Source organism: Oryctolagus cuniculus, chromosome 19 (assembly GCF_051225735.1).
Source record: "Oryctolagus cuniculus isolate XC-2025 breed Fujian yellow rabbit chromosome 19, ASM5122573v1, whole genome shotgun sequence".
Classification (NCBI taxonomy): Eukaryota; Metazoa; Chordata; class Mammalia; order Lagomorpha; family Leporidae; genus Oryctolagus; species Oryctolagus cuniculus.
Genome location: NC_142885.1, coordinates 3,679,027 through 3,701,589, shown reverse-complemented (window position 1 = coordinate 3,701,589; position 22,563 = coordinate 3,679,027). Strand labels below are relative to the sequence as shown.

The window sequence follows — 22,563 nt, the reverse complement described above, 5'->3', positions numbered from 1 at the left end:
GCGACCTGTGACAGGTGTGGGTGGGGCTGGCGAGGCTGGGGTGGGCAGAGCCCTCACCGCACGCCGAGAGCCTGAGGGCCGCAGGGGCCAGCCCACGTCCACCTGTGGGTCCCTGACCCCTGTGCGAGAAGCAGACGGAGGCCGGTGCTGGAGCCCGGGAGGGGGTGTGCAGGGTGTGGCCGCGCAGCAGCTGTACCCAGGCAGGTAGGGCCGGGCGGGCCGGCAGGGCTGGGAGGAGCTGCTGGGTGTGAGAGAGGCCGGGCTTCTCCGGGAGCGGTAGTCCCCTCCCTGGCAGCTGCGAGGTGGGGCAGCAGAGCGCTGGGCCCCCAGGCCCCCACAGCCCCCCGCTGAAGGCCTGCCACAGGTGGGGCGGCCGAGAGCCTCCAGGGAGGTGAGTGTGTGCGCAGGGCGTGGCGGTCAGGCTGGCGTGGGAGCCCCTGCAGGGAGGATCCGCTGTTGGACTGGGCTCCCGGAGACCCCCCGGCTTCTCCTGAGAAGGGGCTCTGGCAGCCGGGTCAGCACCCTGTCCCCAGGGTCCAGGACGCCTGGACAGCCCTCCCAGGCTCGCTGTACGCTGGGGGAGGGGCAGGGCACAGCTACAGGAGGCGTGGGCTGGTGGGGCCAGGATCCGCCCTGCGCCCCCGCCTGTCTCAGCCCTGAGCTGGAAGCAGAAGGGCCGCCCACGCTGTGGGGACACCAGGCGGCCAAGAGCCAGCGCCGCCCGTTCCGGCCCCTGCCAGGCAGCCTCTGCCCGGGTCTGATCTGCCTGGGGCCGCCCAGGAAGGGCAGGTGGCAGGGAGGCCAGCCTGAGTGCCACCACGGGACGCTCAGCTGTAGGGGCTGCACCTGTCCAGGTGAGGCGGGCATCATGGCCACCAGGCGGCAACGCTGACTACACACCTGCCGGCGGGCTCCAGGGGAGTCCCAGAGCCAGGGCGGCGCCCGCCCGCCCCACCCCAGGAGGGGCGGCCACTGGGTCAGGGCCATCCATCATGCTGCCCGAGACAGTGCCCCAGCTGCTTGGCTGGGGGCGGGAGGTGCACACCCCGTCCGCTCCGCAGGAGGCTTGTGCGCCCACAGCAGGGGCCCTGTCCTCTGTCTGCAGGGGGACCGGGGTGGCCTGGCGGGGCAGTGTGGAGGCGGGCGTCAGGGTGAGAGGCAGGCGGCCAGCCAGGCCCGGGGCAGAGGGCGGTGTGCAGGCGTGGGACCGGCTAGGCGGCTTCTTGGCCTGCACAGCTCCCCGGGGCACCTGCAGTGCCCCGGTCACAGGAAGCTTCGGTGTCAGAGGCCGGGCTCGGGACATCCAGGGCCGCCCAACTGCACTGCGTCGCCTGAGTGGGCAGGGCCCCCTGGCCGGAGCGACAGGACAGTTTATGAGTTGGGGGTTGACTGCCCCCATCCCTGCCTCTCCCCCAACGGCTGCCCTTGCCATGTGCTGCTCTGGGGGTCCGGAGCCCACCCTGGAACCCGGTGGGGGGGTTTCCCTGGGCCCCCTGAGATGGCGGCCCCCCCCCGGGCCTGAGGAAGGGGTTCCCACCCCCCTGGGAGGACACCTTCCTCCCCCTCTCCCTCCCCTCCCCTTCCCTCTACTCCCCCTCCTCCTCCAGGAGGATGGGTGGGCATTTGGGGCAGTGGAAGGGGCCAGCACTAGGGGCCTGCTGAGCCAGCCCCCTCCCCGTAGGCTCAGGGACAGTGGGGCCAGCCCCCTCCCCGTAGGCTCAGGGACAGTGGGGCCAGCCCCCTCCCCGTAGGCTCAGGGACAGTGGGGCCAGCCCCCTCCCCGTAGGCTCAGGGACAGTGGGGCCAGCCCTGGCACCAGGAGGCCCTCGGGAACACGAAGTCCTGGTACTGCTCTGTCCTGCCTGGGACTGGCCGAGCCCTCGCATCTCAGGCTGGAAGCAAGACTTCAGACCAGGACCCTGCCCACGTGCTGGGCCTGGGGCGACCAGGGGCAGCTCACGCAGGAGACGCCCAGCCCTCCGAGGCAGCGGCAGGCCCCCCCTTGCCTGTTCTCCCTCCCCGTGGGCTGTGGGACCCTCATCAAGGTTCGCTTCCGGCCTCAGCCTTTCTCAGCTGTGAAATGGGGGTAAGCGGCCCATTCTCTGAGCGGGGCCGTGCGCCAGCAGCCAGACCGCTGGCGGCTCCCAGAACAAACTGCCTGGCCGGCGCGCCTGGGGCCCCAGAGGCAGGAGAAGGGGGCTCCAGCGGGGCCCCAACTCCCCGGGGTGGGGACCAGGAATCCCCAGGGGCGGGAGGGCGAGGGCTGGGATGCTCCTCAACCGATCCCCTCTCGGGGGTCCAGCAGGGAGCTGAGGACGCTGCTGAGACCTGGGGCGGGGGGGGGGGGGCAGACGGCCCGAGGGCGTGGAGTGGTGGGGCGGGGCTCTCTGTGCCTGGACGACAGGTCCATGGTGGGCGGCCGAGGGAGGCTCCCACATGCCTGCAGTGGATGTCCTCGCATCCTCTGGCCACCGCCCACCAGGCCGGTGTCCCCACTCCCACCTCACAGGGTGCACCCCTAGGCCTGGGCACACACGGGGGGTGGTGGCTGGGTCCACGACCTGGGCTCCCAGGTGTTTGCCCTGCTGGTCTTGGTGGGCAGACCGGGCAGCACCCGGGCCCTGCCTGGGTGGGAGGCAGACCGGGTGGGGGAAAGTCCCGCGGAACGGGCGAGGCCTTGGTGAGGCTGTGGACTACGCCCACTCTACAGATAAGAAAACCGGGCCCAGATGAGCCGGAGGGCCCTCCAGGACGATCAAGGACGTGGGCAGGACAGGAGCTAAGCACGGAAGCTGCCTCTGGGAGTGAGCTGGCCAGAGCCAGGGCGGGGCGGGGGGGGGGGGGAGGTGGCGGAGAGCTCGCCAAACATCCTGGCTAGAGGAAGGGGCGGTGCAGCCAAGGCTGTCGCCCGAGTCCCATCATTTCCAGGGTGTGCCGTGGGTGGGTTTCGGAGCCAGAGCCCAGGCTCGTGGGAGGAGCGGCTGAGCTACAGCATGCCCGGAGAGAGCAGCCGTGAGGCCCTGGGCACGCCTGCATCGCAGCCGTGGGCCCAGGAGCCCCGCCAGCCTGGTCAGGAAGCGCTGCCCCATCCACGTGGGATCTGCCCCCTGCTGGGCTCAGCCTGGCCAGGCCTCAGTTTCCCTCCTGTTCTGCGAGTGGGTCCCATCCCAGGCTCGCAGCCAGCAGTGGTGGCTCCCGCCCTCGTAAGTGCCCAGGACGGGGACAGTGTCGTGGCCAGAGAGCCGCGTCCCCACACGGGGCTGGCGCCTGGGAGGGGCGCACCTACAGTGGGACCAGGCCGTGGCTGCAGAAGCAGTGGGGCACCCCCCACGCCCCCACGAGGGCCCCCTGTGTCCATGGCGCCATGCCCGGGGCCCAGGGCATGCAGGGGTGTAGGGAATACCACATGACGTTCAAGAGGCAGACAGGAGGTCACACTCGAGACTTTGGTTCTCCCCAGGAGGAAAGCAGGTACCGCAGGCCCCAGGCAGCCCGGAGCAGAGCCTGGGCAGGGAGCTCCCTGGGGGTGGGGGTGTCCCAGCACCCTCGCGTGCCCCTGGGGGCGTCAGACACGGGCGAGCCGCTCGAGCCCCCAGTCCCCGTCTGCAAGAGGGGAACGGCAGGTGCAGTGGTTCTGGATGGGAGGCCGGGCAGGAGTGGGCGTTCTGAGGCTGTGCTGCTGGGGCTGCTGCCGGGGGTGGCCCAGCAGGCTAAGGGCTGCGCTGAGACCCCCGGCGCTCCTGCGGGCCTGGGGCTTCAGAGGGGAGGCCCCGCCCCTTCCAGACCCAGAGGGGTGGGCAGCAGTGGAGCAGCCGGCGGCACAGGCAGGACGCCTGCGGCCACCTCCTCTGTACGGAGCTCGTTCCTCACCCTAAAGGGAAACCCCGCCCCAGCAGCCCCCCACCCCCAGCGTGCAGCCACCTTGGCCCACAGTGGGCCCCTGCTGCCTGTCCCCACCAGGTGGCAGCTGCCTGGCCTTCCGGCACCGGCAGGTGAGGGCACCTGGCGGCCAGCAGTTTCCTGGGAGCCAGCTGCCACCCAGCAAACAGCCGGGGGGGGATAGAGTGTCAGCGGGGAGGGGCCGGGCCTCCCTCCTCCCTCCCCTCCCCGGCTCCGCCCCCCAGCCGGGAGCTCAGGTGGGCCACCGGGCAGCTGAGGAGGTGCCAGGCAGCTCCAGCCCAGTGCAGCCCTCTGGCTGGCAGCCTCGCCCATCTCACTCCCCACTGCAGGCCACCAGTGGGGCCACGTGGCCATGCAAACAACCGGCCAGGCTTCCCCAGAGACTGGGCCTCCCGTGGCTGGGCCAAGGAGCTTCCTGCTCGCAGAGGTAGGTGCTGGGGCCTGGGACTGCTGGGGAGGGAGGGCAGGAGGCTGGACGGGGCTGCCCGCAGCCCGGCACCCGGCACCTGGCAGGTTGGCAAGAGGCTGGAGAGCAGGTGTCCAGGGCCGGGACGTGAGCAGGGCATGGCCTAGAGCTCCGTGGCCGAGCTGAGCGCCTGGATGGGCGCTGGGCAGGGGCTGGCCTGGTGAGGAGGCTGCACCCCCTACACTGTTACATCAGTGCCACCCACGCTGCCCCAGGCTCCCTGAGCAGCCAGGACAGGCGGCGTCCCCCGAGACTCAGACCTGGCCGGAAGATAGCTGTGTGGCCCAAAAAAGCAGGCTCCCCACCCCCCTCATCGCAAGCCCAGGGCATCAGAGTTCAAAGTTTGTCTGGCAGGCAGGGAGGTGGAGAGAGAAGCCTCGGGCAGGACTGGAGGTGGGGGCCCCGTGGGTGGGGCAGGCAGAGCCCGACTCCACAGAGAGGACGGGTGGCCCTGACAGCCCTCACCCGGGCACCCCGACACCCAGGGCAGGCTCCGCGGCGGCCCCGGCCCCTCCCCCACCTGGGCTGCCGCCTGGAGTTTGCACCTTGGCCTCCACTCTGCCTGTGTGTCCTCCCGCTCTGCAGGTGAGTAATGCCTCCGGGCTCCTGGGAGCGGCGGGAGTCCCCCTGGTGTCCGCCACCTGGCCGCAGCCCAGCCCCCTGGCAGCCATGCCCACGGTGCCCGCCGGGCCGCAGGTGGACCGCGTGGGCAACGGCTCCCAGAGCGCCCCCCAGCTCTTCCTCATGACCCCGCTGGCCCGCGGCGTCTCGGGCGTCTTCGTGTGGACGGCTCTGCTGCTCACTTGCCACCAGGTACGTCCTCCCCACCTCGGAGCCCCCCGGGGACCCCCATCTCCAAGAGAGGTGGACGCAGCTCGGCCTGGCTCCATGGGGTGCTGACGCCGGAGCCTGCCTGGGGTACAGGTTTAGAGCCCAGGGACACCCAGGTGCCGCCAGGCTGGGCCCCAGGGGAGACCCCCACACACAGGGGGCACGGGGGAGCAGGGAGCAGGCCAGGGCTGGGCGGCAGGACAGGGTCTGGCACAGAGGCGCCTCTCCCGAGCCACAAGCCTCCTGCAATCCCTGGCTGAGGGGTCAGCAAGGGGGGACGTAGGACAGGTCCCCCAGTGCAGAAGCAGCAGGGCCGGGCAGCCAGCATGGGCCAGGGAGTGGACGGGCAGAGACCCTAGGAGGTTGGCCGGGGCGGGGGTGGGGGCAGGGGCCCGGGACACTCTCGGGTTCACAGAGAGGCACAGAAGCATGGACCCCAGGTGGGAGGGTAGGAGCTGGCACAGGACGGTGGGGCCGCCTGGCTGGAGGGGTTTGTCCAGGGCCCTCGGACCCAGTGGAAGGAGAAAGGGGTGCCAGGAGCCAAGGACGGCTGTGGAGGGAGGGGCTGAGAGCAGAGTGGCCTTTAGGACTGCTCCTCTGGCCCCGACGTAGGGGATGGCTGGCGGGGGAGCCGGGCACCGGGGACCTGGGGTGGGCGGGTGTCCCTCTTGGGAACAACCGCCTGCAGGCTGATACAATCCAGGCCCGGCGTCGGCAAGCCGCATGCAGGCTGGACAGGACGTGTGCAGAGCCGCGGGGGCAGTGTGGAGGCCGTCGGTCCCGCCGGGCCATCAAGGAGGGCCTCCTGGGGAGGCAGGGTTGAGGTGGATGCCTGGCCATGTGCGAGACCGGGCCCGGCGTCCTGGGGCCACACCGCCAGGACAGAGCCCGTGGAGACCCCTGCGGCTGTGGCTTCAGGCCCCTCCCCATCTTGCACCTGCCAGGTCCAGCCTTGTCACAGGAGCCCGGGGCTCTTTCCCCGTGCAGAGCTGGACAGGACAGGGGGGCTGGGCCCCCGCCTCGCACATGGAACTGAGGTCCCAGAGGACGGTGGCTTGCCGGGGTCACCCAGCCAGGCGGTGCCAGCACCAGGAGCAGTCGCCTGAGGGCTGGCCTTGCCCTGCCCGCCTGCTGCACCCGCGGGGAGTGGAGCGTGTGACTGAACTGATAACGAGGCCACCCCAGATGCCAGCCTGCCCCCGCACTCCCTGGGCCGGGCGGAGGAAGCTGGGTCCCTGTGGCCTCTGCTCACAGCACCTCCTCCAGGAAGTTCTCACTGCCAGCTGCCTGTGTGCATGCCCCCACCCCCAGCTCCTCCTCCTGAAGACCCCGTTTTTGACAGAAAATCTAGAAATCTATAAGGGCGAGAACCATCCTCCCCACGGCCAGGGACGGGGGCTGGGGGCGAGGAAGCCCCTGGTGTCTGCCTCACCTGTTCACATATTTGGGATCCTGCTCACGTTGTCACTTGTCCTGATTGATTTTTTAAAGATTTATTTATTTAATTGAAGGACAGAATAACAGAGAAAGAGAGAGGGGTAGGTCTTCCATCTGCTGGTTCGCTCTGCAAATGGCCACAATGGCTGGAGCTGGGCCAGGCTGAAGCCAGGAGCCAGGAGCTCCATCCAGGTCTCCCGCGTGGGTGCAGGGGCCCAAGCACTTGGGCATCTTCTGCTGCTTTCCCAGGCCATCAGCAGGGAGCTGGATCGGAAGCGGAGCAGCCGGGACTCCAACCAGCGCCCACAGGGGACGCCGGTGCTACAGGCGGTGGCTTTAGCTGCTGGGCCACAGAGCCAGAGCTCCGTGAATTTTGTTTGAGACAGAGAGCCAGAGCGCCCATCTGCTGGTCACACCCCCAACAGCCAGGGCTGGTCCAGGCCACAGCTGGGAGCCGGGAGCTCCGTGCAGGTCTCCCCCGTGGGTGCAGGGGCCCAGCTACTTGAGCCCCCGTCTGTGGCCTCCCGGGGTGCACGTTAGCTAGACGCTGGAGTCAGAAGCTGGGGTCGAGCCCGTGGTGCTGGTGTGGAGCACGGCCGGTCCACTGGCGTCCACAGCGGAGCCGGGTGCCTGCCCCGCCCGTGAGCGACAGGGGTGCCCTGGTGGGGCGCAGCGCCAGGCGCCACCTCTGCCAGCAGTGTGGCGTCCCCAGCACGCCCGGCCCCGAGGTGGGGCTCCATCGCTGGCCGTGACGGACATCCTTGCGGCTAAGCCTTTCCCTCTATTCGTGTAGACCCCTAGAAAGGGTCCGAGGGCCTGAGTGGGTCCGATGCCTGCATGTTGAGAGCCAAGCTGCTGGCGGGGGGTGGGGCGGCCTCCCCGGGATCCTCCTGGGGTGAGTGAGTGTGTGGACAGTGTTCCCTTGGCCAGAGTATTTGCCAAGAACAGGCGCCTGGCTCGTGCCCCTGTTATTAAAACAAAAAAGGCGTTCCGTGCAGCAGGTGGCGTGGCTGTGGGCAGCGGTGTGCCGTGGGCAGCGCTGGGGGGGGGGGTCGTTTCCAGAGTCCTCCCCGTGGAAGAATGAGTGGGGGTGGGGCTTGGGGGGCAGCACATACAGGTGTTGGCCGGGTGTCCTGTGAAGGATACATTCGTCCTTAAGTTCTGTCTCACTCTGCTACAATCAGCTACAATCAGACCTACTTCTGATTAAGAGTGTAGGAGGGAGGCGTGTCCCTGCTGCTCGGGCTGCTCCGCTGTGCCCGTGTTTGTTCTGCGAGGTGCACGCCTCTGATTACAGCAGCAGCAGCAACAAGCAAGCTCAGTGTAGCAAAGTGGGGACGCGGAGGGCGGCGCCGGGCCTGCTCGCAGCCGCACCCTCCCCACGGCCAGATCTTCCTGCACCTGCGCTCCTACACGGTGCCCCTGGAGCAGCGCTACATCATCCGCCTGCTGCTCATCGTGCCCGTCTACGCCTTCGACTCCTGGCTCAGCCTCCTCCTCCTGGGAGGCTACCCGTACTACGTCTACTTCGACTCCGTGCGGGACTGCTACGAAGGTGAGGGGGGGAGGGGCTGCTGCCCACACAGGAGACAGACCCTGGAGAAGGGGCCGTCCTGGTGGCCCTGACCTGTGGCAGGTGGCACCCTGGCAGGGCAGGGCGGGGGCGGGAGGCGAGCAGGGGGCGGCTGGTGCTGAGTGTCGGCTCGCCCCACATAAAGCAGGCACCAGGAGTCCTGTGTGGGCCTGGCAGGAGGCCCCTGCTGTGCCGTGGGCCAGGAGCTCACGCCATCCGGGGCTCGGCCCAGCCTTTGTCATTTACAGCTTCCTGAGCCTGTGTTTCCAGTATCTGGGGGGCGAGAGCGCCATCATGGCCGAGATCCGGGGAAAGCCCATCAGGTAAGGCCCTGGCCGCGGCCGCCCGTGCAGCCGGGACAGGGCGGGGCCGCAGCCCCGAGCCCCGCTCAGGCCGTCTCTGCCCCAGGTCCAGCTGCCTCTACGGCACCTGCTGCCTCCGGGACTGGTCCTACTCCATCGGCTTCCTGCGCTTCTGCAAGCAGGTGGGTGGGGCCTCCGGGAGGGCAGGGCGGGGCTTGGGCGGCTGCCCCGCCCCCGCCGCTGCCCACCCTCCCTCGCCCGCTGCCGTCCGCAGGCCACGCTGCAGTTCTGCATCATCAAGCCCATCATGGCCCTGACCACCATCGTCCTCCAGGCGTTCGGCAGATACCACGACGGGGACTTCAAGTGAGGGGCGTGGCCCGGGCGGGGTCCTGAGTGGGGCAGGTGTACACAGGCGTGTCCACAGACAGGCACATGCACACACACCCAGCACACGCGTGCACGGCTCTGCAGTCACGCACGCACGCACACACATGTGCCTTGTCCATGCACATTCGCACACAAGCATGCGTGCACACACGCACGCTCTCCTGCGTGTGCACAGCACAGGGGCCCCAGGGAGGTCAGGTGGGGGCTGGTGGCACAGCGCCCGGGGCACCTGACCAGGCTGACCGTGCCCTCCTCTGGCCCAGCGTCCGCAGCGGCTACCTGTACGTCACGCTCGTCTACAACGCCTCCGTCAGCCTGGCCCTCTACGCCCTGTTCCTCTTCTACTTCGCCACCAGGGAGCTCCTGCAGCCCTTTGAGCCGGTGCTCAAGTTCGTCACCATCAAGGCCGTCATCTTCCTGTCCTTCTGGCAAGGTGGGGGGCAGCCTGCCCCTCCCCCGCGCCCGTGTGCCCGGGGCCAGGGAGCGATGCGGGGACGGGAGGTCCGGGCAAACGGAGCAGTCACCATGGGCCTGATGCTGCCCGGGGCCAGGAGCGAGGCGGGGACGGGAGGTCCCGGGCACTCGGAGCGGTCACCATGTCCTGATGCTGCCCAGGGCCAGGGAGCGAGGCGGGGACGGGAGGTCCCGGGCACTCGGAGCAGTCACCATGTCCTGATGCTGCCCGGGGTCAGGGAGCGAGGCCATGCGGAGGGGGCAGGCAGAGCTGGATGGCAGAGACGGGAGGTCCCGGGCACTCGGAGCGGTCACCATGTCCTGATGCTGCCCCGGGATCAGGGAGTGAGGCGGGGACGGGAGGTCCCGGGCACTCGGAGCAGTCACCATGTCCTGATGCTGCCCCGGGGTCAGGGAGCGAGGCCACACGGAGGGGGCAGGCAGGGCCGGACGGCAGGGACGGGAGGTCCCGGGCACTTGGAGCGGTCACCATGGGCCTGATGCTGCCCCGGGGCCAGGGAGTGAGGCCACACGGAGGGGGCAGGCAGGGCCGGACGGCAGGGACGGGAGGTCCGGGCACTCGGAGCGGTCACCATGTCCTGATGCTGCCCCGGGGTCAGGGAGTGAGGCGGGCACGGGAGGTCCCGGGCACTCGGAGCGGTCACCATGTCCTGATGCTGCCCCGGAGTCAGGGAGTGAGGCGGGGATGGGAGGTCCCGGGCACTCGGAGCGGTCACCATGGGCCTGATGCTGCCCCGGGTTCAGGGAGCGAGGCGGGGACGGGAGGTCCCGGGCACTCGGAGCGGTCACCATGTCCTGACGCTGCCCCGGGGTCAGGGAGTGAGGCCACGTGGAGGGGGCAGGCAGAGCCAGACGGCAGGGACGGGAGGTCCCGGGCGCTCGGAGCGGTCACCATGTCCTGACGCTGCCCGGGGGAGGGGGAGCCTGGCTGGCCGGCGCTGTCCAGCCTCCCACCCAGGAGGCTGGAGCTGAGTGGCCGTTGCCCCCCCCCAGGGGTGCTGCTGGCCCTGCTGGAGAGGTGCGGGGCCTTCCCCGAGGCGCAGACCGTGGACGGCAGCACGGTGGGGGCCGGCACCCTGGCCGCGGGCTACCAGAACTTCCTCCTCTGCATCGAGATGCTGTTCGCGGCCGTGGCCCTGCGCCACGCCTTCACCTGCCAGGTGTACGCGGAGAAGAAGAACTCGCCAGGTACACTGGGCCCGCGGGGTGCCCGGGACACGAGGCACGAGGCCGTGGGAACGTCCACGCTGTGTGCCCGGGGCAGGCAGCCCCTCTGCGTGGCTGCAGGCGGCTGGGGCTGGCCCAGGAGCAAGGCCGGGGTGGGGGGCTCCTCCGGCCATACCAGAGCCCCACCCACACCCAGCCGCCGGGAACACCAGACCCGCAGCCTTCGAAAACGGGTCACGTGCGGCTGGATGGCTTGTGGCCGCCCAGGGCCTGCCCAACTCCCATGCCGCCAGCGTGCAGGCCACCTGCCCCAGAGTGTGAAGGGACAGCCCTGCCCTGCCCTGCCCCACCCCACCCACTCCCAGCCCACCCCAGCCCTGCCCAGTCCAGCCCCGCCCCCAGCCCACCCCAGCCCCGCCTAGTCCAGTCCCGCCCCCAGCCCACCCCAGCCCTGCCCAGTCCAGCCCCGCCCCCAGCCCACCCCAGCCCTGCCCAGTCCAGCCCCGCCCCCAGCCCACCCCAGCCCCGCCCAGTCCAGCCCCGCCCCCAGCCCACCCCAGCCCCACCTAGTCCAGCCCTGCCCCAGCCCACCCCAGCCCCGCCTAGTCCAGCCCCGCCCAGCCCACCCCAGCCCCGCCTAGTCCAGCCCCGCCCAGCCCAACCCAGCCCCGCCTAGTCCAGCCCCGCCCACAGCCCACCCCAGCCCCGCCCAGTCCAGCCCCGCCCCCAGCCCACCCCAGCCCCGCCTAGTGCAGCCCCGCCCAGTCCAGCCCTGCCCCAGCCCACCCCAGCCCCGCCTAGTGCAGCCCCGCCCCCAGCCCAGCCCCGCCCAGTCCAGCCCTGCCCCCAGCCCACCCCAGCCCCGCCTAGTCCAGCCCCGCCCCCAGCCCACCCCAGCCCCGCCCCCAGCCCAGCCCCGCCCAGTCCAGCCCCGCCCCCAGCCCACCCCAGCCCCGCCTCCAGCCCACCCCAGCCCCGCCTAGTCCAGCCCCGCCCCCAGCCCACCCCAGCCCCGCCCAGTCCAGCCCCACCCCCAGCCCACCCCAGCCCCGCCCAGTCCAGCCCTGCCCCCAGCTCCGCCCAGTCCAGCCCCGCCCAACCCCTGCAGGCGGCCAGCGTCGGGGTTGCCTGGCGGAGGGAGGAGCTGGACTGGGGAACCCGTCAGGGCCTGGGGGAGCGCCAGGCAGCCGTGGGGGTGCCGGGCCGGGGAACCCCAGCTCACGCGCCGCCCCCCTGCAGCGCCGCCGGCCCCCATGCAGAGCATCTCCTCGGGACTCCGGGAGGCGGTGAGCCCGCAGGACATCGTGCAGGACGCCGTCCACAACTTCTCCCCCACCTACCAGCAGTACACGCAGCAGGCCACCCACGAGAGCCCCGCACCCGGCCAGGCTGGGCCCCCCTCGCCCAGCACCCACCCCGGCGGCTCCGGCGGGGGCAGGAGGAGCCGGAACGTGGAGAAGCGGATGCTGATCCCCTCGGAGGACCTGTAGGGGCCTCTGGGAAGGGGCAGGCCCCCCCACTCCGACCCTCTCGCCAAAGGTGGAGCCCCTAGCAGAGCTGCCACACTGGGCACCCCCGCATCCTCAGAGAAGCTGCCGGAACAAAGCGGGCCAGCCGGGGCGGAGGAGGGGGCTCCGGCCGGCAGGCAGGGGCCACTGTAGCCACGGCTTCTAGCAGCTGCATGAGACGCAGTGGACACATCCCAGGCGGGCAGCGGTGTCAAGGTACGGCCGGGGGAGAGCTGGCAGCCCAGCCTGAGGCCCACGCAGGGCTCTCGGGCACCGTGAGGCCGGCACCCCAGCTACGGGGAGCCCTGGTGGGGCCGCACCCGAGGAGGTGTGTGCGCGGGGCTCGCTGGCCCTCACTGCCTCCCTCCCGCGAGGCGCCCTTATTTATAAAAACACCTCAGGTCTTTTCTCAACTCCTTTGGCTTCCATCCTGGCCAGCCAGCACGCTGAGTCACAGGCCACCATGGGGGAGTCTGGGGGCGGGGGGCGCCCCTGCCCCCCCAGCCGTGGCACTGCTGAGAGCAGGACAGGGCATTGGCTCGGACGCCCCGGCTTCCTCCCCACCCTCAGCGGGAGCGAGGCCAGCAGGGTTCAGCCCCCAGCGTGCCGGGCCCTAGGGGCCTGCCCTGTCTTCTCCGTGGGCACCAGCCCTGCCTTCAGGCCTGCCTGGGAGCCGTGCGTCACTCCAGGACTGCGAGGACATGGCGGGTGGGGGCGGCCAGGCAGGAGTTCAGTGCGCCCCAGCTCTGTGGCCCACAGCACAAATGGGGGGGCTGAGGGAAGGTGCAGGGGAGGCGGAAGGCAGCCTGGGGGCTCAGGGCTGCACTGAGGAGCTGGCCAGGCCCGGGGCAGCAGACAGGAGGCCCCACAGCTGCCCTGCCTGCCCGGCGGCCACTGGGAGAAGCACGCCAAGACTGCCTATGCAGGGCCTGGGGACGGCTGGCAGAACTCAAGGCCAAGGTCTGGTAAGAGGCCACGCCCCTGCCCCTTACGGAGCCCCTGTAGCTGGCTGACCCCAAGGCCAGGCAGGCCCAGGAAGGAGGGGACAGGCTGGGCAGGCAGACCCTGCTTCCCTCCTCCCCCAGCCTCCGGCGGCCCCGTGGGGCACAGGCCACCCCAAGCCACACTGAGGGTGAGGGCAGGAGTCGGCACCCACCGGCATCCCTGTGTGGGCCACCCCCCGCTGCGCCCACGTGACAGAGCCCAGGGTGTCCCAGTGGGCAGGGCTGGGACACGGCCCAACTCCACCTGCTACCTGCTCCTCCCCGCCCCCAGCTCCCCCCAACCTGGCTTTTTTTTTGAGGCTGTATTTTTTTGTTCTCACCTACTGGGGCAGGGGCAGGGGTGGGGCGGGGGTGGAGCCGGGCAGGGAGTCTCCCATCCACTGGTTCACCTGCAACAGCTGGGGCTGGGCCAGGCAAAGCCAGGAGCCCCATCTGGGTCTCCCACGTGGGCCATCACCACGGCAGGAAGCTGGGGCACAGGTGGCGCAGCCAGGACTTGAAGCAGGGACGTGGCGTCACCAGCGGCCACTTACCTGCCCCCCTTGCCGGTCACCACTCTAAGGTGACAGAAGCCTCCAGGGCTCTCGCCACCTGCACATGGAACCCAGCCCCAGGAGGGCTGGACCGGGGCCTGCGGCACACACGAGGGCGTGCAGAGGTAGGAGGGGTGGGAGCCCAGGGCCTGGCCAGCACCCGGGCAGGGTCCCCACTGCCAGCTTCCCCCCCACCCACAGCCTCCAGGAGCCTGGCGCTGGGCCAGGGCTCAGGCTTGTGCGCCAGAAGCAGGAGAGGCCGGGGATCCCCGGGGCTGGGCGGCTTGGCTGGGAAGCTCTTCAGGCTCCCAGGGATGGCGTGCCCGGCTCGCGGCTGCCCAGCCCGGCCTGTGCTGTGTGCTGTCTGGTGCGTCCCTGCCCCAGCCAGCACAGGTCTCAGCACGCGTGGCTCCAAGGCCGCGGCCCGAACTGCTGCCCAGCCCCCCAGGAGGCAGGCCATTCTGCTCAGTGCCGCCAGACCCTCTCTGGCCAGTGAGGGGGCCACTGCTTACCGACCCCTGGTGCTTGCCACAGCAGCCGGCCACCCCTCACCCCAATGCCACGGGGGTCCCGGCTGGCCACAGAGGAAGCTCTCTTGTGGGGGCCAAGGTGCTGGGGTGGGCGTGGCAAAGCAAGGAGCGCAGGCGGGAAGGCTCTGAACCAGGACTTTTATTGTCGCGGGGTGAAGCGGGGAGACGTCCAGTAATAAATTAGGGGGCCGCGAGGGGTGGTGCGGGCCCTCCGCACGTGGCCGCGTCTCGGTGGTCGTGGCGGTGACGGCACAAAAATAAATATTGAAATGAGCCTGCCGGGAAGACGCAGCTGGGCAAGCTGGCGCGGGCGGGGCGCCCTGTCCGAGGGAGACAGAAAACGAACCCCCGACAGAGGTCCTTGTCCTTTTGCTTAAATAAAAAACCCATGTATGAACTCGTGTCGGTGAGGCCGCAACGCTCTGCCAGGCAGCCAGAAGGGGCCCGCCCCGCCCCAGTGTGCCCGAGGGACGCCGGGGGGGCCGGGGCCAGGCGGGACCCCAGCCCCCGCGTGCATCGCAGCGCTGCTCCAGTGAAGGTTTGCAGTATACAACGGGAAGAAGTCATTACAGAATCTGCGATAAAATGTGCATAACTTTATAGATATATATCTCTTCTTTCTCTTTAAATATCTCCCATGGTCCTTACTGATATCCAATATGGATTACCTACCATGGCTATGGTATCAACAGCTGTTTTTAGAAACACCTGGCCCGGCCATCTGGGGCCCTGGGCGCGGCAGGGGGCGCCGCACGCGGACTGCTTCCCACGGCGGGCTCGGAGCTGCGGCGCAGCCCCTGGGCTCACCTCTGCCCTCCTGCCCACCTGGGCCCTGGCCCGGGGACCTCACCGGGAGGCGGAAGCTGGGGCCCCGGGGGCTGCCCCTGCCTGTCCTGTGTGGTGGCCTCTGGGTGTCAGAGCTCGGGGCTCTCATGCCGCCCTCTCGCCTGAATGGGGCCCCAGGGCGTCCATGGAGAGGAAGCCGGGAAGGCTCGCCAGGACCACCGGTGGCTCCGGTTAAGGCTCCAAGCCATAATGAAGCACCAGGGCTGTGCCCCCTCCTGACAGCGGACCAGTGGGGGGGCGCGTGTCCACATGGCTCTCCTGCCCAGTGCCCACCACCCCCTGCCACGGCACCTGGGCCACCAGGCCACGCCGTGCTGTGTCCTGGGCCCACTCCAGGCTCTGGCCTCGCTGCTCCTGCCTCCTCTCCCTGCCCCACCCCCTCCAGCCCCCAAGGCACCTGCATGACCTGCCCTGCGCAGCACAGCTGGTGGGGACCGGGCCTGGGACCCACTCTCCGCCCAACAAGCTGCTCCTTCAAGAACCCCTGGGACGGCACGCCCACACACGTGTGTGCGCACACACGTGTGCTCGGCCCCACGTGCACACGCCAGCTGCTCAGACAGCCCTCCCGTATCTCCTCCACGGGGCATGCTAGGGCCACAGCTGCCCCCACCTGCCCCTGGAGGGCCCAAGCCATCGGGGCTGGGAGGGGTGGATGCGGCAGGACAGGCGTGGACGGGCCGCTCGTCGGAGGCACGGAAGACAGGCCCCCTACCGCCCCTCGTGGCAGCCCCTGCGGGGGACGGTGGGGCCCTCTGAGGACCCTCCCCCGTCCATCCTGACTCTCACAGGCACGAGACGCAGCTGGGGAGAAGGGACGGGCGTGTGAGGGCGTGTGTGCACGCGTGTGCGCGTGTGGGGTGGCGTGCGGCGCGCGGCTCACAAGAGCCTACTCCTGGGCCCGGCCCGCGCCTGCAGCCCCGGGCGTCCGTCCGCGTCCAGGCGGGGCGCCCCACAGGCACTAGGACGCGGCCGAGAAGGGCACGGAGGCGGCGAGCTCGGCCGACTTGACGATGGTGATGACGCTGGTGGTGGCCACCTTGGTGGGCGCCACGGGCCCGCGGGCCACGGTGTGCGCGAAGCTCTGCAGCGCCTCGTACTTGGCGCGCAGGGCGTCGAGCTCCCGCCGCATGCTGCTGTTCTCGCGCGCCAGCTTCTCCACCTCCTGCTGCAGCTCCACGCGCTGCCGCTCCAGCTCCTCCTTCTGCGTCACGCGCTTGATGCGGCAGCTGGCGGCGTAGCCGCGGTTCTTGAGCGTGCGCCGGCGCTGCTTCAGGCGCGTCACCTCCTCCTTGGTGAGGCCCCGCAGGTGCTGGTTCAGCTCCCGCACGGACATGGTCACCAGCTCGTCGTCGCTGAGCACTGGGGCATTCTCGCCCGCCTCCCTCTTGACCTGCGGGGCCGCCGGGGTCAGCGCCCAGCACCGCGTGCCGCGCCACACCACCCGCCCCGGGGCCCCTGCCCACGGGGAGACCCCAGGCCCTCTCAGGAGGGCCGGGCGACGTCGGTGGGGACCTGGAGCTCGGTCACGCTGCCCGCCACGGGGCACGGAGGCCACCCTCCCTCCCCCCAGGGGCTGGCTGGACAGGGCTCCCTCGGGACGGCAGGGACCTCGGGAGGGCTCGGACGTGCACACTGGGAAGCCCTGGGAGCCGGGGCACGGGACTCCCCGGGGCCGCAGGCTCTGCCCGCTCGCCGCTCTGCCTGGTGTCACCTCCCTGGACAGGGCTGCTGGGGCCTGAGGCTCTGAGGCGGGGAGGCGTGGGACAGGCGCGGGGTCCTTCCCAAGCCGACCAGGGCTCTCCTTACCTTCAGTGCCTTGTTTGGCTTGGGATTAGTCGTCATAACCTGGGCACGGTCACCAGGACGGAGCTGCCGGGAAACCGTAGCTGGAAAGACAGCAGCACGCGGGGCAGCACAGGTCAGGTGCCGGGGTCAGGCCGCGCCGGCCGCCTCCCACAGCGACACCCTGGCGAAGTCGGGCCCTCCCTCCCGTCACCATCACAGCACCCCGCCCTCAGGACAGTCCTGGGGCCTCCCCCGAGGTGTGCAGCCTGGCCCCACTCTGTCCCTGCCCAGGGAGCTCAGCAGAGGCCTGGCTGGACCCCGTCTCCAGTGCCAGCCCCTAGAGCAGCAGGGACACAGGGCCCTGCTGCCCCCACCACCAGCCGCCCCTTCCTGCCTCACCCCTCCCAACTCAGACAAGGTACTCGCATCCCGAGGACCCAGGTGGCCAGCAGCCGGCCACTTGCTGAGGTCGGCCACGCCCAGCCGGCCCTGCAGACACAGCCTGGTGCCCCTCTTCGGAGGAGCCCCCGCCCCGGCTCAGTCGCATCACGGAGCACCTGCCGCCCCTCCCCGCAGGCCTGGGGACACCTACCGTGGAGAAGGGCACTGCAGCTGTGACATCACCACCTGCACCCAGGCTGTCCCATGTGCGGCCACAGGGGGCGGGGGTCCCAGCCAGCGGCAGGTTCAGCGGCTGCGGCCCGGACGCGCCGCCCGCCTGCCCCTGCTCCGGGCTGTGTCACACATTCTAATCATTCACCGCCAACCAGCCGGAGCATCCCAAGCAGGAGTCCCCTCCGACAGTTGCCATGGCGACCTTGGGACCGAGCCAGCCCCCACAGTCGTCATGGAAACGGAGAAGCCCAAAAGCAATCCTGACTTGGGTCAGGCTCAGGAAGACATCAGACAGTAAACAAGCCAGCTCACCCCGGAGACCGGACAGGGCGGGCCCACGGCCCTCCCGAGCTGGATGCCAGAGGAGAGTCCAGAAGGCAGGCGGGGGGGGGCCTCAGGTGCAGGACAGAGACCCCGGGGCCCCCAGCAGGACAGCTGAGCTCTGGGCCCCGCCCTGAGGGAGGCCCCTGCTGGTCTCCGCAGTCCCCACGCTGACACAGGACCCAGCCACTCCCACGGGCGCCGAGGTGCACCTGCGGGGCCCGAGCACCCTCACCTGGCCACGCGGGAGCCCGAGGCAGGCGGTGCTGACGGCACCCCGAGACCTGACCCCCGGCACGCAGCAGGGAGCCCCCACCCCCACCCAGGGCACTGCAGAGGCCACCACGCGTGTGGCACCTGAGGAGCCTGGTGAGCCCTGGAAACTTTTCCAGTCCGGCCGGGAAAGGGAGGAGGGGCCGTGTATCTCCCCGCCAGTGACATAGCTATGCGGTGAGTCACCCGCTGTTTACAGAGCCGGCTCACATTCCCACAGCCAGGCCCCTCCCACCCCACACGGACCGACCCGCGCCGCTCACCGCGCCCCACACCGCCCACCGAGAGGAGGGAGGGCCCGAGAGGGGCGTCCAGCGGGCACCAAGCTAAGCCGGCTCCTTCCAGGAAACTTCCCAGCAGCAGCCAGGGTGCAGAGGATGGGGCTCCGCCCCCCCAGGGGACCCCCCCAGGAGGTCAAGGTCGGGCACATCCGGCAACAGGAGGCGACCCTAGAAACCCAAGCCTGGCACAGGGGCCATGCACCAACTCTGAGCTCACTGGGCCCGCCTCGCCCTGGGCCCCGGGCCCCCCGGACAAGTGCACGGGACCCTCGCCCTGGGCCCCAGGGCCCCCGGACAAGTGCACGGGACCCTCGCCCTGGGCCCCAGGGCCCCCGGACAAGTGCACGGGACCCTCGCCCTGGGCCCCAGGGCCCCCGGACAAGTGCACGGGACCCTCGCCCTGGGCCCCAGGGCCCCCGGACAAGTGCACGGGACCCTCGCCCTGGGCCCCAGGACCCCCAGACAAGTGCACGGGACCCTGCCGGGTGCAGGGCGAGGGCCCCAGACCTGCTCTTGCCTTGGGAACTGTTCCAAGGGTGACACCAGGAGCACGGGGAGCGAGGTGTGCACACATGGGGGACCCACACGCCTCCCGCCCTGCCCAGGGCAGCTGCAGACCACACACGGGACCCTCCCGACTCCACCGAGGGTCCTCACTTCTGCTTCTGGGGACGCAATCAAGAGCCCAGGGTCCCACCCAGCTCCCAGAACTCCCAGGGCAGGGGGCAATGTTGCGGCTCTATGCCTCTCTAGAGCACCCAGCACCCTGGGGTGCACCTGTCCTAGGGCCCTCCCCAGGCAGGAGACGCTCGTCACAGCACTCCTTAGGTGGGTCAGAGCTCTGGGGCGCCCGGACCCTGGCCCCAGCCCAGGCCAGGCCTGGATGGGCACAGCTCAGCCTGCTGCCCTTCGACCTGGTGCCGGGGGCAGGGTGCGGCCTGGGTGGGGCGCTCCCTTCGTGAGCCCCGTATGCCCAAGGCTGCTTTAAACATGAGCGGCGAGAAACAGGGCAGCAGAGTTCCGGAAAACAGACCTGGGAAGAGCTTCGCACCTGCAAGGTCGCAACAGCACTGACTCGGAAACAACGCTCCGAGCGGGGCCTCGTACGCCGTCCCACCTCAGGCAGAGCTGGGGTGAGGGGCTGCAGGGGGCCCAGGCCCAGACGGACCTGCCCCCCCGGCCCAGGCAGCCAGCCAAGGCACCCCTCGGCAGCGCCACCCCCACCCCGGCACCCGAGCGCCTCAAAATCTCAGAAAAGCCACCGGGATGCCAGCACCAAGGCCAGGCCGGGTCCCACCCCAGCCGCCACGTGCGTGAGGACCTCGGGGATGGGCGACGCCCGCCAGGAGCCTGTCCGGCACCGGCACCGCAGACTCACAACACCTGTCGGGCGACTCCTGCGTGGGTTTTAAACCCACAGCCAGAAACTCTCGTGAGCCATCCAGCCCCAGCGCCGCGGGAAGAGTGGCTTCCTCTCAAAGGATGTGCGGCGCCCGCCCGGGGCCGCGGCAGAGAGGCCGGGCAAGTGCAGGGGCAGGGATGCGGCCGGGGGCTCCTGGGGGCAGGGACCCCGCTCCGCAGAGGCCAGCACTCAGGTCCCCGGAGTCCCCGAGCAGCACAGGGCTCCAAGCCTCCCTCGTCAGTGACCGGCTACGCCCTCTCCTGCCTGCTGCCGAAGCTCTGGCTCTGGTCCGGGGCTGCGACCCACACCCGGTCCCACCTGCCCCGTCCTGCCCGCGGGCGTCCAGTGGGGGGCGAGGAGGCGGGACCGGGAGCGGCAGTCAAGACCCAGGCAGCAACCGTGACAGATGCAAATCCACACACGGAGGATGTGGCCGCCCCGGCGCGGAAGCTGGGGCCACACACACTTGTCAAATAAACACGTCAGCCAATCGCAGCCGCAGCTGGGGCCACAGACACGCTGACTCGCACCCCACTGAAGATGAGGCCCCACCGCAGAGACACCCTCTGCCCCTGCCCTGGACACGGCCCTCTGCGGGCGGGATGTGTCCACGGTGCCCCCCAGCATGGCCCTCTGCGGGTGGGATGTGTCCACGGTGCCCCCCAGCACCCAGCCTGGCCCTGGCCACGGCCCCTCTGTGGGCAGGTGGGATGTGTCCATGGTGCCCCCCAGCCTGGCCCTGGACATGGCCCCTCTGTGGGCAGGTGGGATGTGTCCATGGTGCCCCCCAGCCTGGCCCTGGCCACGGCCCCTCTATGAGCAGGTGGGATGTGTCCATGGTGCCCCCCAGCACGGCCCTGGACATGGCCCCTCTGTGGGTGGGTGGGAGGTGCCCACTGTACCCCCCCAGCACCCCAGCCTGGCCGGGACATGGCCCCTCTGTGGGCAGGTGGGAGATGCCCACCGTACTCCCCCAGCACCCCAGCCTGGCCGGGACATGGCCCCTCGGCGGGCAGGTGCCCACAGTGCCCCCGGCCGGCAGCCCTGGACCTGTAGGATGTCCGGTCGCCTTGATCTGGGCTGAGGAAGCTGCTACATGCAGAGGTGCGTGGGGATGAGGCTGACACAGCCCCGCTCGGAGCCGGCCCTCTGCCAGCCACCCAGGCGCTTCAGCAAGGCCCCAAGCTCCGTGGTCAGCCGGGGACGAGCCCTGGGAAAGCCCACACAGCCCCGGCCCGCCTCCCTCACCTGTGTGCAGCTCGCGTAAGGGCACCCCACCCCACCCGCTGCACCGCACAGCTTCGCCCTCAGCCTGACCCCGGGCTCTCCCCTGTCTGTGTGCTGACCCAGACTCCGTGACCTCGCCCCCAAGGGGCAGCTGCCCCCGCTCAGCCCCAGCCCTGAGCTGCACGTGGGTGGGTCCCTCCTGACAGCTCCCAGGTGCACCGGGCACCAGCCCTCCCCCAACTCTGCTTCTTCCAGAAGGTTCTCCCCACTACCTTCCTCGTGGGAGGCACCTGCTCTCCCCCAAGACCCCACGGAGCTGAGCCGGGGCGAGAACAGGCGGGCGAGCCTGGCAGGGTGCGAGGGCACCCCGCGGCCCGGGGTGGCGCCCCACCCCCACCCCCACCCCCACCTGCCCTGCACTGTCAGATAACTTCCCGCTTCCTGCAGCTCAGAAAGAGGAAACGGAGGCCGGCTCGCAGCCCCCCGTGCGTGCGTGCGGGAGCGGCGCCTCCCATCCAGGCGGGCGGAGCGCGTGAGTCACTGTTTACTGCCCGGGAGAGCGCTCCCAGCTGGCCCGATCGCCACTTCCCGTGCGGACTGCACCCGGAACCCAGAAAGTCCACTCCAGGAACCTTTAGACCCGGAGCCGCCGGGCCGCCAACAGGCACGGCTTCTTCTGGGTCCGCGGCGACAGCTTCGCCCCAGGCTGTAAACCGACTCCCGCCGTCCCGGGCGCCCGCGGCCTCACCGGGGCCGCTCCCTGGGATCCTGGCCCCCGGGACTGCCTTACTGACCGTTCTACTGCGGGCCGGGTCCTCGGGGCAGGCCCCCTCGGGCATTCCCACCAGGAGGTCCTCCCCAGAGCCGTGCTCCGCAGGTGCGTCCCGCCCACCTGCGCGGCCCCCAGACCCCACCCACCGGCCGGGCCGACACCTATGTAAGAGCTCCCGGGCGCCGCCGCACCTGACCAGGGCTTACTGTGTCCTGTCGGGGCCAGACACTTGCCGGAGCTCGGGTCCGAGTCTGCCGGGGCACGTGGCGAGGGCGAGGCGCGCCTGGCCCCGCTCCGCGACGGCAGACACCTGCCGCCCCCGGACCACGCGGTCGCGGCCCCGCACCCGCACCCGCACCCGCACGTGGCGGCCCCGCGCGCCGCCGTCCCGCCCCGCAGGTGCTAGGGCCCCGGCCGGGCCTGGGTCCGCGCCCCCGGCTCTCAGCGCCGGGCCCGGGCGGGCGCGCGGGCCCCGGCAGCCGTGACTCCGCGGCCGCGTGGCCCCGAGCGCCCCCCGCCCCCCACGGGCCCCGCGCCCCGCGCCCGCCGCGCTCACCTGGCTCGCGCGGGCGGGCGGGCGGGCGCGCGGCGGCTCCTCGCGGGCACGCGCTCTCTTCGCGCTCGCGCTCACTCCCGTGCTCCCCCTCGGCCGCCGCCGCCTCGCGCTCGGGCTCCGACTTCGCGAAGAACAACAAGTTCCCCCCCCGCGCCCGCCGCCCGCGCGCCGCCGGCTCCCAGCATCTGACACCGCTTCCGGGATCGCGTCGGCGCGCGTCACGCCGCGGCCCCGCCCCACCCGCAGGCCCCGCCCCCGGCCGGCCCCGCCCCCTCGCCGGCCCCGCCCCGTGGTGCGCGGACGACGAGTCCCATCACGGCCCCGCCCCCAGACCGCGACCCTTTCCTCCCACGCTCGCGTCTCCAGG

General features: G+C 70.8%; 2 protein-coding genes across 9 annotated transcripts; one reads left to right on the top strand and one right to left on the bottom strand.

The window, feature by feature from the left end:
• Nucleotides 1–258: 258 nt before the first annotated feature.
• On the top strand, nucleotides 259–14,512 carry TMEM184A (transmembrane protein 184A). 7 transcript variants are annotated; one of them, XM_051830567.3, is made up of 10 exons: nucleotides 259–391; nucleotides 4,230–4,327; nucleotides 5,063–5,179; nucleotides 8,024–8,189; nucleotides 8,440–8,530; nucleotides 8,616–8,691; nucleotides 8,784–8,875; nucleotides 9,163–9,332; nucleotides 10,367–10,561; nucleotides 11,780–14,512. In XM_051830567.3, the coding sequence occupies exons 2-10, from the start codon at nucleotides 4,253–4,255 to the stop codon at nucleotides 12,028–12,030; spliced, it is 1,233 nt and encodes a 410-aa protein (XP_051686527.3). In that variant the 5' UTR covers nucleotides 259–391; nucleotides 4,230–4,252; the 3' UTR covers nucleotides 12,031–14,512. The 7 variants fall into 7 exon arrangements, with proteins under 7 accessions (XP_051686527.3, XP_051686525.3, XP_069920376.2 ...); XM_051830565.3 differs by having other exon boundaries at nucleotides 4,952–5,179; XM_070064275.2 differs by having other exon boundaries at nucleotides 265–391; nucleotides 7,932–8,189.
• Nucleotides 14,237–22,380, bottom strand: MAFK (MAF bZIP transcription factor K). 2 transcript variants are annotated; one of them, XM_051830571.3, is made up of 3 exons: nucleotides 22,197–22,380; nucleotides 16,771–16,850; nucleotides 14,237–16,354 (listed from the first exon to the last, which is right to left on the bottom strand). In XM_051830571.3, exons 2-3 carry the CDS (start codon nucleotides 16,804–16,806, stop codon nucleotides 15,923–15,925), a joined length of 468 nt encoding a protein of 155 aa, XP_051686531.1. In that variant the 5' UTR covers nucleotides 16,807–16,850; nucleotides 22,197–22,380; the 3' UTR covers nucleotides 14,237–15,922. The 2 variants fall into 2 exon arrangements, with proteins under 2 accessions (XP_051686531.1, XP_051686532.1); XM_051830572.3 differs by lacking the exon at nucleotides 22,197–22,380 and adding an exon at nucleotides 17,342–21,051.
• Nucleotides 22,381–22,563: the final 183 nt, after the last annotated feature.